Genomic DNA, 12,549 nt, shown 5'->3' on the forward strand with positions numbered 1-12,549 from the left:
CCATCGTCTTTCTCCCACTCTTTCTTTTAAGAGTTGCATGTTTATTGGTTGTTACTTTTGGAAAATGTTTTTATTTTAAAGCTTGTTTTTTTAAATTTGAATTGTACTTTTGCAAAGATGAATAGAAATTAGCTCAAAATGCTATAAAAACTTAGACTTACAAAAAGGTCTGATTTGTGCTCGAGTTCTGAGAAACGGTGCTTTAGAGTAAAACCCAACAGTGAGAGAAGCTGGATGGAGGATTCCTGAAAATGACTGACTCCTGAATGTTGTCCTGCTCCAGAGGGCGACGCTGTCTTTGTGGTGAAGCTGCAGGATTACACTGCCACCGAAAAGGAAGAACTGACATTGCAGTGCGAACTCAGCAAAGACGTCCCCGTCATGTGGTACCACGACAAAAAGGAACTGATTGCCTCCAAGACGGTGGCCATAAGGTCAGAGGGCACCAGCAGGTCTCTGGTTCTGAAGAAAGTGTCGCAGAGCAACCAAGGCTGTTATGAATGTGACTGTGGCACGGACAAGACGTCAGCCAACATCACCGTGGAAGGTAAACACGATGAAATAGCAGCTAATGAGCCTGCTCTATACCCAGGACTGCATGTAAGGTGTAAGCTTCTCTCTCAAAATGATCAAAGAAAAATGAATAACTGAATGGAGTCCAAAATTAAATGAGTTAAAACAAATAACTCAGGATTAAACCACCAAATGGTTCCCAAGTTTGGGTTCTGACAGTTCTGGGAATCCAGCTCCAGTCACAGCAGAGAACAAATGGAAGACACGGAGGTGTGAGACTTTATCATTTAAAGTCCCTCTTATTGTCCCCGTGTTTGAAAAAGACAAGTCTTCACGTCATCTGTCCACTGCTGGCAGAGACGAGTGCAGGACGGTCTGTCATCTCTGTCCTGTCAGTTCACCACACTGTTTTCAGCCCTGAAAAAAGGCTGAGGAGAAACCTCATGTTGGCTTTGTGTGGGATTGAACAGAGAAGCTCAGCAGATGGTGTTCTGCTCTGCAAGTTTCTGCTTTTGCAGATCTCTGCAATGTGATGGTGATCAACCTATAGGTCTAACACCGACTCTTGAACATTCAAATGCTCTCAGCAGTCACATCTTTTCCCACAACTCCATTCTTTAATGATATTGCTATACTAGATCTAATGACTTAATTCAAGTAAAGCAAAGTGCTGCTTGTGGAAGATCAGTAGAACATGAGCCATTTCGTTCTGCTCAGGGTGAATCCTTCTCAAGAAGAACAGATCCTAGACAAATAAAAGCAGGAGTTCTTTCATTAATAAGATATTAAATGTATTAAATGCATTCCAACAATTAAAGTAGGTTTGGGATTAGAACACGAACAGATGAGCTTGTCTCAGTTGAAGAACTTCAGATAAACAGAGCATAGAGCCCAGACACTGATGGTGGTCATGAAAGTGACGGGCACCAGAGTGGAGAAGAGTAAGATCGTGGAAACGGACAATAGTAAAGAAAAAATGGAGGTAAAACTAAGGGACTGGCTGGAAAATGTGACCAGATTAGTTTTCGGACCAAGCAGTTAGCTTGTGAGTGACTGAAATGACGTCATGACAGCGAATCTGTCAGCAGCCCAAAGCACCAGCGATGACCAGAAGCACACCTGATCTTTCTTTATTGAAATGAAGGAACAACAGCTCTGACACTTTAAGATCTTTATAACTTTTACCTACTCTCAGAATAGTTTGTGTTGTGGATAATTTGACACATGTCAAGGTGAAGCTTTCCCAATGCTGCAGTTTTATTTTGTTAAAAACGTGTTTTTGTCCAACTTTCAAACCCAATCAGCACGAGATGTTAAAGTTGTCCGGCCGATTTACGGCGTGGAGCTGTTTGACGGAGAGACGGCTCGTTTTGAAGCGGAGATATCTGAGGACGACGTCCACGGTCAGTGGAAGCTGAACGGAAACGTGCTCGGCCCTACAGCGGTAAGAGTCGTGTCGTCTGCATATTAAATGTCTGGTTGCTCTGAGGTCGTCACCTTGTTGTTCCTGTGTGGCAGGATGTTGATATCATCGAGGAGGGAGGCAAGCATACACTGATCCTCTACAACTGTAAAGTCTCCATGACGGGTGAGGTGACGTACGCTGCTGCCAACGCCAAGTGCTCCGCCAACCTGAGAGTCAAAGGTAAACCAGCAGAAATCACCTTTACCTTTTCTCTGAGTGGGCGGGGCTGTCGGACAGAGTCACAGTTTTCCAGCCCAAGAGTCTCAAAAATGCCCAAATACTTAGCAGTACTCCATCAATTATTGTTTAATACGTCACATTTTGATCGAAAGTCCAACTTTAGGACATTTGTATAGTATTATATCTGCCATTTTTGCAGTCAGATTAATTAAAATACTGGACTTTTATTGAACTTTATTAACAATCACTGAGGAACAAATGTGAGCTTTTGAGCGCCCCTCAAACATAAGAAATGATTAAAAAAAGAAAGAAAGAGGACAAATAACCCCAGATAAAATCATTGCAGGGGTTCTGGTAGAACTTATTGTTATGTTGAAATGAGGTCATTGTTTTTGCATTTTTATTTTTCATGAATTTAAGTGAGCTAAGCAAATCTGTTTGTGAAAGTATGAAAGATTGGTCCCAATCATTTAAAACTTTTCTTATGAACATACCAAGTATTATTAAAACATTAAGAGCTAAATCAAATAACTTATCACCTTAGATTACTTCAGTACTTCAGTATTATACTAACTGTGTGAAAACAGGACATTTCTGTGTAACACCAACAGTAAAAAGCCTCCTAAAAACGTTTGACATGAATGCAATTATAAACAAAATGATCTATTGGTTGTTAATGATGTCACACTAAGCACAGATGTTTTCCAGTAAAACAAGAGCCTGATTGAGGGATTCATTTTCTCATTTAGTGGAGGTTTACCTATGATGAAATCTACAGGCCTCTCATCTTTTTAGGTGGGAGAACTTGCACAACCACAGGCTGACTGAATTCTTTATTTGCCCCACTGCAACATTCATTATGAACTTAAAGAGCTTACTTTTTAAAAAAGTGATAACGCACACTTCCAAGGCCATTAACCCACTTATACTTTGGTCACTTACAAAAGAAATAAATATTAACCAGTTTTTAGCCTCAATTCTTGTTTTTTTCCGATTTGGATCGCTTTTCTCACAAAAAGCGGACTATTTGTTACGTGGTGCAGCGCCTTGTCACATTAACGTGACAAGGCGCTGCACCACCGCTGCAGTCAAGATTCGTTGATATAAAGCGATATATATATCTATGCTGATGATCATGTTGTGTTATATAAAGCATCAGTTCAGAGAGAAAGTTCACCTCTTACCGCTTGTTTTTGTCCAGATTTTAAAGAAGCCAGTGCAGTGATACAAAACATTTAAGCTAGGTGACCGGAACTTCTTTTTGGGGCGTGCAGTTATCACTTTTTAATGCACACCCAGCAGCCAATCAGAAACGAGTATTCTCCCGGACCCTGCTATAAGTGAAATTAACTCACGTTCATTCATTTTTGGAGAGCTTCAAATGAAATGTGTGTTAATTTCTTATAGCTCAATTCAGCAAGAAACTCCTTAAATCCTGAAATCACATCTAAAAGTAAACATTTGATCCCAAAACCTCCAACCCAAGTCCAATAAATAAAAAAACGGATTTCTGCCGCCGACTGAAAACGTTTCAGCAAAACGGTTCCATGTCCTAAGATTTTCATTCAGCTGGAGATGAAGATAATGTTGAACCTCTGGTATCCATTCTTCACCCCCTCCCCCCATGCTGGCACAGAACTTCCTCTGAACTTCCTCACTCCAATGAGTGACGTTCAAGTGTACGAGAAGGACGATGCCAAGTTCGAGGTGGAGGTTTCCAGGGTGCCTAAGAGCTTCCGTTGGCTGAAGGGCTCACAAGAACTGCAGAGCGACGATAAGTATGAGATTTTGCAGGAGGGAAAGATATTCGCTCTGGTTATCCGATCAGCCGCCTACGACGACGAGGCCAAGTACATGTTTGAGGCCGAGGACAAGAGAACGGCCGGGAAACTCGTCATCCAAGGTGAAAAGAAAATCATTTTGAAAAGTTCACCACAACTGTATAAAAAATGTTCATATTCCTGTTTAATCACAGTTCTATAGAAGTTTTGGTTTTCAAAAAAGTGAAGCAAAAGTAAAATAGTGAAAATTGATTAAAAAATGTAAAATGATGTAGAGATATTTTATCTTTGGAGTGGTTGTTGGCACTTTCTGTTCAGTGTCAACACCTAAAGGACAAAGGTGATGACACTTATTTGCAGAAGATGCTAAATAGATATTGTCCCAAAAGCGTTTTAGAAAGTCTGGTTGGTTGGTGGACGCTGAGCTCCAATCTGTCCACTGCAGGTATTCGGCTGGAGTTTGTCAAACCAATCAAGGATGTCACGGTTAAAGAGCGGGAAACGGCAGAGTTCAGCTTAGAGCTGTCCCACGACAACATCGCCGTGGTGTGGTACAAAAACGACATCCGCCTGCATCCCAGCAAGGTCGTCCACATGTCAGTCAACGGAAAGATCCACACGCTGGCCTTTAAGGAAGTCACTATTGATGACACGTCCATGATCAAAGTGGAGGTTGGGGATAAGAGCGCGACAGCCATGCTGACAGTTATCGGTCAGTTCCCACATGAGACACTTCTAAAACATTTGAGTTATTTGCCTCTTTAAAACGTCTCTCTAAGTCTAATTCATCTCAGTTTTATAGCTTAGATTCCCAATATCCCTGAGAACTTTTAGTAGAGATAAACCTGTCCAATAAAAACTAATAGCAGCAAGAGACTCCTACTTTAAAGTCCTTTTGTAAACCTTGACAGTAGTTCCATGTCAGGACCTCTAAATGAGACAGAAGATTTGAATTTCATGTGTGAACCGTCTTGTCTGTGCAGAGGGCGACCTGTATTTCACCACCAAGCTGCAGAACTACACAGCCGTGGAAAAGGATGAAGTGCAGCTGGTGTGTGAACTGAGTAAAGCCATCGCTGATGTCAAATGGTTTAAGGATGGGAAGGAAATCACTCCGTCCAAGAACATTACCATCAGCACTGATGGCAAGAAACGCATCCTGACGGTGCGCAAGGCAGAGAAGGCCAACATTGGAGTTTACACCTGTGACTGTGGCTCAGACAAGACCACTGCAAACATCAACATCGAAGGTAAGACATGCTAGAGCATCCTACTCTGACTGCAAAAGGTTGTTGTTAAGGCCCAGAACCTGCAGGATAAACTAACACCACCCTTCAGTTGTTGGATTACAATAATGAAGGCGTCCTAGTAGTAAGGAGAAGGCTGGAGAAGATGAAGATCCATCTCCTGATAGACGGGCCGCTGTTTTTTCTAAAGATGGCTGTTTATGGTTTCCTTCTGCTCAGAGCGGGACATCAAAGTGGTTCGGCCTCTGTACAGCGTCGAGGTCACAGAAACTGAATCGGCGAAGTTTGAGACAGAGATTTCAGAGGAGGACGTCCACGGGAACTGGAAGCTGAAAGGGGAATCCCTGCACCAGTCCGCTGTGAGTCTGCCAAAGCTGCTCAGACCGACTGACTTTATCAGGAAAAACACCTAAAAATGTCCCAAACTTTCTTCAGGACGTGGAGATCAAGGAGGAAGGAACCAAACACATGCTGATACTCTACAACGTCCGCATGGACATGGCTGGAACTGTGGACTTCTCGGCAGCCAACGCCAAATCCAATGCTCAGCTCAGGGTCAAAGGTCAGCCCGCATTATTTGTTACCTCTACAACGGTGAAGGACTTCTAACAACTCCTAATAACCCTTTGCATGGCTTCTGATGGACTCCCAGGTCTGTGTGAACCAAACCCCTGGAGTCCTTTGTTTTGGTCACTTGATCATCATCATCATCATCATCAAGTGCAGCTCCGCCCTCCATGGAGCCTAAAAGAAGTTATTTTACCCATTTCAGAATTAAGAAAGTCTCTTGGATAAGAGATGGAGCGTCTTCAACTCTAATTCCAGATGATCCTTTTTTAAGGATCATCTGGAATTCTGATCATCATCAGAAAAAACTCTTTCTGCTTTTGGTGGTAGTGTCACATAGAGTTCTAGTGCAAGGAAAAAACATTTAAATGTGTTAAAGACAGAGCATGAGTAGAAGTGCTGGGATTTAACTCACCCTGAAGTGCCTCTGAAGTGCCTCATAGTTTATAAAAAGCTTTAAGTGGCTTTTAGCGTAAAGAAAGGAGCATAATTTATATCCGGCATGTTCAAAGTCCGGCCCATGGGCCAAATGTGGCCCACGTTCAAATTTCCTGTCAAAAGAATCAATCATATGCGACCCCCCCAGCACTTTTTTATAAGCGTGTGTACGATTTCTTGATTGGTTGAATGACATTTTTAGCCGTGGTGAACCTGATTCTGTGACACTTGAAGCTCATTTCTAACTAACAAAAGGAAAGTTGACGGCGTGGGCTGCCGCTCCTAACATTGTGGTCCGGAGAATAGGCGCCATTTCATTTGACGCTGAGGGGGAGGGGAAAAGAGGGGGGTTGAAAGTTTTTATCAGCCTGCAACAAAATGCAGTCTGACACCAGAGGAGAGGACCAGAGCGAAGAGCCTCACAGGCCGCTGTGGGTTTTCTGAACTCAGTTTTTGACATTTAGAAGTTTACGGCGAGCATCTAATAGCAATTAGCAGATCCCAGATTTAATGTTGACATCCTTCATTTTATTTGTGGAATTCAAATATGAAATTGACGGTAATTTTTGGTAAAGTATCCTTTGGCAAATACATATATATATATATATATATATATATATATATATATATATATATATATATATATATATATATATATATATATATATATATATATATATATATATATATATATATATATATATATATTTATATATATATATATATATATATACATATATATATTTATATATAGACAGTGATTTAGAGAGTTGTGGATATTAGATCCATAACTGTCACAGTGCATCACACACTTCTGTTTCCCTTTTTGTTGAAAAACTATGACTGGATTTGAAAATCTCAGAAAATGCATTAGTGATTCAAAAAATTCAGAAATATTGACTCAAATCCATCAATGTGTTTCACTTAAAAACTAACTCTTCCTCATGAAAAAGAAAGATTTTCATGAGAGAATTTGTATTCCTAATTCTAATCTGTTCAGTTCAAATCATTAGTTAATTAAAAAGCAGTTTTCCAGAACCCAAAATACAAATCTGATAAAACAAACAAACAAACAAAAAGCCCATAGGCTAATGCTGTTTTATTTGATCATTTTGTGTGGTTACAGGCATCAGAAGACCTGGATTTTCTTTTCTTTTCTCAGTTTAAGAGTCCGACCAATCCAGTCCCTCAGTTATTTTCATCCCTTAACCTTATCTGCAGGGGGGGCTGGACTTTAACTCAAGTCTGCTGCAGATTTTCCGGTGAATTCTGTCTCCTCTTTGACAGCTCGGTCCATAACGCTCAGCCGTCCTCTGAAGGACGTGACGGTGACGGCTGGGGAGACCGCCACCTTCGAGTGCGAGTTGTCCTATGACGGCATTGCGGTGGAGTGGTTCCTGGGAGCCCAGAAGATGGAGGCCAGTGATCGGGTGAGTCCATCTATGGCAGCCTACCACGTCTTCCTCCTGACAGCATCGGTGTCACCTTTATAAACAAACCCTCTGTTTTCTGAAGCCGTTTTATCCCTTGCGGGGTCATGGGCTGCTGGAGCCTAACCACTGCTGGGCTAAGGCGGGGTTAACTCCCTAGACGGGTCGCAGTCTGTCCAGGGCCTCAGAGAATTTACCAAAATACGTTTTTCTTGGTTTGGAACTCACAGTAAAGTGTAGTTTGTGTTCAGACTGAGAATAATAATGCAGCTTTTAAAACATGCTGTTAAATAGATTGAAAATATAGAATGTGATTTATTTTAGACTCTTTTTTATCGATTCATTAGAATCCATGCATTTCTGCTTTTAATTTGGAAAATGTGACAGTTATGAGATGTCTGGTTAGCTACTATATAAAAGAGCCAGATACACAAACGTATTAAGACGAGCTAAACTCGAGACTTACTTTGAGTTTGTAAGAGAGTCAACAGCTAATAGCTATTTTTTTTATCACTTGTGTCTTCTTTGTAGCCCAAATCACGTGTCATGCCTCTGCTCTCAGTGCTCTGCTGCTGAAAATAGCCACAGCTTGTTGAGGAACCTTATCTTATCTGCACACATTCCTTCTTAAAGTGCATCACCACACAATGTCAAGTGAAAGTAGTTCTTTAAAATACAGGAAAGTGCTCCGTGAGAGTTTTTGTTACTGTTAGCTTTAAAAAAAGAAATAATCTCATGTCTGCAGCTAAATCCATCTTGTCTGACTTTAACATGTTTTTAACGTAACTCTCTTTGGAGGAAAAAAAAAAACCTATAGCTGCTACAAAAGCTTTTTGTGAATCAGAGTAGGACTTTTGAAGAACGCTCTGCTCTTTCCACAGGTGAAGACTCGGGTGGCGGGTAAAGTCCACACTCTGACGCTGCGAGACGTGAAGCTGGTGGAGGCCGGTGAGGTCAAACTGACAGCCAAAGACTTCCAGACTCAGGCTCAGCTTCTTGTCAGAGGTAAAGTACACAACGACAACCCACACAGCTTTCCCAGCACACGCCTACTCATTGTTGTTGATGCTAAAGGTGTCTTCTGGTGTGTGCACTTAGAGCCTCCGGTTGAGTTCACAAAGCCTCTGGAGGATCAGACTGTGGAGGAAGAGGCCAAAGCTACACTTGAGTGTGAAGTTTCCAGAGAGAATGCAGAAGTTCGCTGGTTCAGAGAGGGTCAGGAGATCCGGAAGACCAAGAAATATGACTTGATTGCTGACGGCCGCAAAAGAGGCCTCGTCATACACGACTGCTCTCCTGATGACGCCAAGCTGTACACATGTGACGCTAAGGAGTTTAAGACTTCCTGTTTCCTGGAGGTTACGCGTAAGGAAGACGTTTTAACTTTTGTTTGTTTTCACCTTTTTTCAATGCTTGCTTCAGTCTTATCAAACCCTTTTTGGGGGCCAATGAAAGGATTCAGGGCATCAAGGGCCAATGTCAGAATTGTCATGTTTTGTTGGCCTGCAGCTTTTGTAAGAGTCTTCTCTGTGTCTGCAGCTCCTTATGTGGAGTTTACAAAACCTCTACAGGATGTGGAGGTCAGAGAAAAAGAATCAGCTAAGTTTGAATGTGAAGTATCTCGAGAGTCTGCCAAGGTAAGAGCAAAGTCACTCCATTTAAGACACCCACACGGCTCAGCCAGTGAAAACTGAAAGGTGCTCAACAATGTAGCTGTCAACATGATCTGGACTGACTAGAGCTGTGCTTCTTTAAGGTTTCCTGGTTTAAGGATGGCAGTGAGATCCGGAAAGGAAAGAAGTATGAGATTGTTGCAAAGGGAGTCCAGAGAATCCTTATAATTCACAAGTCCGTGTTCGACGATGAGGCTGAGTATGAATGCGATGCCAGAACCTCCAAAACCTCCGGCATTCTCACTGTGATCGGTAAGAAACAGGATTATTGGTGAGACTGACAGCTCATCACCAGAGTAACGGGAGAAAGTAATGATGGGTGCAAACAATGGGGACTGAGGCTGCTCAGCAATTATGCTGTTTAGAAGAAAGCGCTCTGAATAGTCGTGTCTTCACTTTACATTTTTCATGTTGCACTTGATCAAAAACGACACAAGAGCCATCCTCCTGTGACACTCATGCTGCTGTTGTCTGAATTCTCAGAGGAAGCTGCCAGGTTTACGAAGAACCTGTCCAATGTGGAGGGAACCGAGACGGACATTGTGAAGATGATATGCGAAGTGTCAAAGGCCGATGCTGAAGTTAGCTGGTACAAAGGGGACGAGGAGCTCCCAGAGGGAGGTCGCTACGACCAGATTGTTGAAGGGCGGAAGAGGATCTTGATCATCCACGACCTGAAGATGGAGGATTCTGGGGAGTACAACTGCAGGCTGAGTGAGGCTGCCAGGACGTCTGCGCTGCTCAAAATCAATGGTAGGTACAAGGAAGTCAAGTTAGAGACCAGAACAATGCTCAGCTTTTTCTAGAAATGCTTCACCTCATTCAACCTAAAGTCTGAAGTCCTCTTTATTTTGACAATCCAACCATCATGGCAGGACTACGTGTATTTATGACACAGAACTGTCAGTAGCCCTATGTACTTCAGAGGTAGAAAGTAGTGCATTACAATTACTCACATTACTGCAACTGAGACTTTTGTTTGAGTGCTTCTTAATTGTTTTGAGTATGACCATATGGATGTACTTTTACACCTTTTAGGTAAAAGACATTAAGAAAGTTTTACGGTTACCTTCAGGTCAGCTTTTTCTGCTGGGTGGGGTTATTCTTTTCAACAGAACAAAGATTGTTTTTAGGAAAGAGGCTCCGGTCTGTCACCACCACTGGTTCCCATGATGGTGTCCTGGACACAGAACCTTGTTGTTGGTTGGGTTTACCAGATAAGAGTCTAGACTGTTTTCTAATAGACCGTCCTGTTCCAAGTATGTTAAATGGTTTGAGACTGCAGCTTCTCCATCCAGGTGTGAACTCACCTGCCGACCTCTGACAGTTTGAAGTTGCAGTCTGTGATTGTAACAGCTCCTGTCGATCACTATGCTGCTTGTGAGAATGTACTAGCCTGTTAAAGCAGCACAATTAGCATCAGGTGTAACTTCATGTAAGATCTTAGCCACTCAGCTTGACCGAAACACACAGATAATATGGTTCATTGTGGTAAAAAACTGTAAAATATAACAATGTTTTAACGTTAAAGTCCCATCAGCCGTCACACATCTTGGTGTGTGAAATCTGTGTTCTGCATTTGAGCAGTGAGCTGCAGACATCATCATCATCATAGTGGGTTTGAACTCAACTCCTTCCCTTCTCAGGGGGACGCTCTAGCCCAAGGCCACTGCTTTAGGGAAATATAGAACGTACAGATTTATATTGAAATGATGATTGCTTCATGTCATCTGTAACGACTCCAACAGATTCAAAATGGGCTTTAACAGGAATTTGACATATTGCAGCAGAGTCTCTGACTTTATGGAGAAAACCTCATTTTCAGAACCTTTGGCAAAGCATGAAGAAAGTTAGTATGTATTCAACAACACATACACAATCTGCACTGAATATTTGTCAAATCAAATAGACAAACAAAGCCTTTCCATGACAGTTCTTTATAAGTCAATAGCTATTCTTTCCTTAAACCTTGTATTTATTTTTTATGAGAAAAACTTTTAATTTACCTTGAGTTATTTGTCGCACCAGAACTTTTTGGTTGAAAATTGTTATGACAATGCAACAGCACTTTCCACTTATTCGCCTCTGCTTTCTTGTCTTTCTTCCTTTCAGAGCTCGCTGCTGAGTTCATTGCTCGTCCCCAAAACCAGGAGGTGGTGGAGGGTGAGAAGGCAGAGTTTGCCTGCTCAGTGTCCAAAGACACGTATGAAGTGAGGTGGTTCGTGGGGGATAAAGAGATCCAAGCTGGGGACAAATACGCCATCATCAGTGAAGGAAAGAGGAGGGCTCTTATTGTCAAAAGCTGCAGTCTGAAGGATGAGGGGGACTATGTGGCCCACATTGGTAGCATTAAGGCCTCCGCTAATCTCTTGGTGATAGGTGAGACCTGTTTCCCAGTTGGCATTTTTTTACAGTTTTGTCAGAATTGTGTAAACTTTGGGCTAATTTTGTATTTTATTACAGAAAAACTGAGGATTATCACACCAATTAAAGACGCAGAAGTGAAAGAAGGAAGTGAGATTGTCTTCAACTGTGAGACAAACACAGAGGGAGCAAAAGCCAAGTGGCTGAAAAATGAAGAGACCATTTTTGAGAGCAGCAAGTACATGATATCTCAGAGAGACAACGTCTTCTCTCTGAGGATCAAAGATGCCCAGAAAGGAGATGAGGCCAGCTACACCATCAGTCTCACCAATCACAGAGGAGAACATGCCAAGTGCACCGCCAGTGCCAAAGTGGCAGGTACCTAGTGTGAACAACCCCTTAACTTGGTCCAGTTTGCTCCAGTTTGTCATTGATTGCCTGTTGTGTTGTCAACCTGTGATTTTGCAGAAGAGAAACTTAAATTCATGGAGCCCATTGAAGACATTGAAACTCAAGAGAAGAAGACAATCAGCTTTGTTTGTAAGGTCAATCGGCCCGATGTGACCGTGAAGTGGTTGAAGGCTGGCGAGGAGGTCAAGCTCAGTAAACGCTTGGTATACAGAACCGATGGCCTCAAACACACTCTGACCATCAAGGATTGTGTCATGGAAGATGAGGGCGAATACACTGCTGTTGTCGGAGAGAGCAAGTGCTCTGCAGAGTTGATCATCAGTGAGGCACCAACTGACTTTTCAACACAGCTGAAAGACCAGACCATCACAGAGTTTGAAGATGCAGAGTTCATTTGCAAGCTAAGCAAGGAGAAGGCTGCCGTGAAATGGTACAGGAATGGACGAGAGATCCGAGAAGGACCCAGGTACTGCTGCTCTA

The 12,549-nt window shown here is 42.3% G+C and overlaps 1 protein-coding gene across 1 annotated transcript in view; it reads left to right on the forward strand.

Moving 5' to 3' along the window:
• Positions 1-12,549, forward strand: part of LOC101159719 (titin) — a 171,803-nt gene that overhangs the window by 69,012 nt on the left and 90,242 nt on the right. The window contains exons 88-104 of the mRNA XM_023950735.1: positions 284-547; positions 1,818-1,957; positions 2,032-2,158; positions 3,795-4,061; positions 4,385-4,651; positions 4,923-5,189; positions 5,406-5,545; positions 5,622-5,748; positions 7,479-7,621; positions 8,503-8,626; positions 8,720-8,986; positions 9,161-9,258; positions 9,378-9,546; positions 9,778-10,047; positions 11,407-11,673; positions 11,758-12,036; positions 12,127-12,535. Coding sequence (XP_023806503.1) covers positions 284-547; positions 1,818-1,957; positions 2,032-2,158; positions 3,795-4,061; positions 4,385-4,651; positions 4,923-5,189; positions 5,406-5,545; positions 5,622-5,748; positions 7,479-7,621; positions 8,503-8,626; positions 8,720-8,986; positions 9,161-9,258; positions 9,378-9,546; positions 9,778-10,047; positions 11,407-11,673; positions 11,758-12,036; positions 12,127-12,535 — 3,625 coding nt within the window. The remainder of the gene's footprint in view (positions 1-283; positions 548-1,817; positions 1,958-2,031; positions 2,159-3,794; positions 4,062-4,384; positions 4,652-4,922; positions 5,190-5,405; positions 5,546-5,621; positions 5,749-7,478; positions 7,622-8,502; positions 8,627-8,719; positions 8,987-9,160; positions 9,259-9,377; positions 9,547-9,777; positions 10,048-11,406; positions 11,674-11,757; positions 12,037-12,126; positions 12,536-12,549) is intronic.

The sequence above is a fragment of the Oryzias latipes genome, chromosome 21, assembly GCF_002234675.1.
Source record: "Oryzias latipes chromosome 21, ASM223467v1".
Taxonomy (NCBI): Eukaryota; Metazoa; Chordata; class Actinopteri; order Beloniformes; family Adrianichthyidae; genus Oryzias; species Oryzias latipes.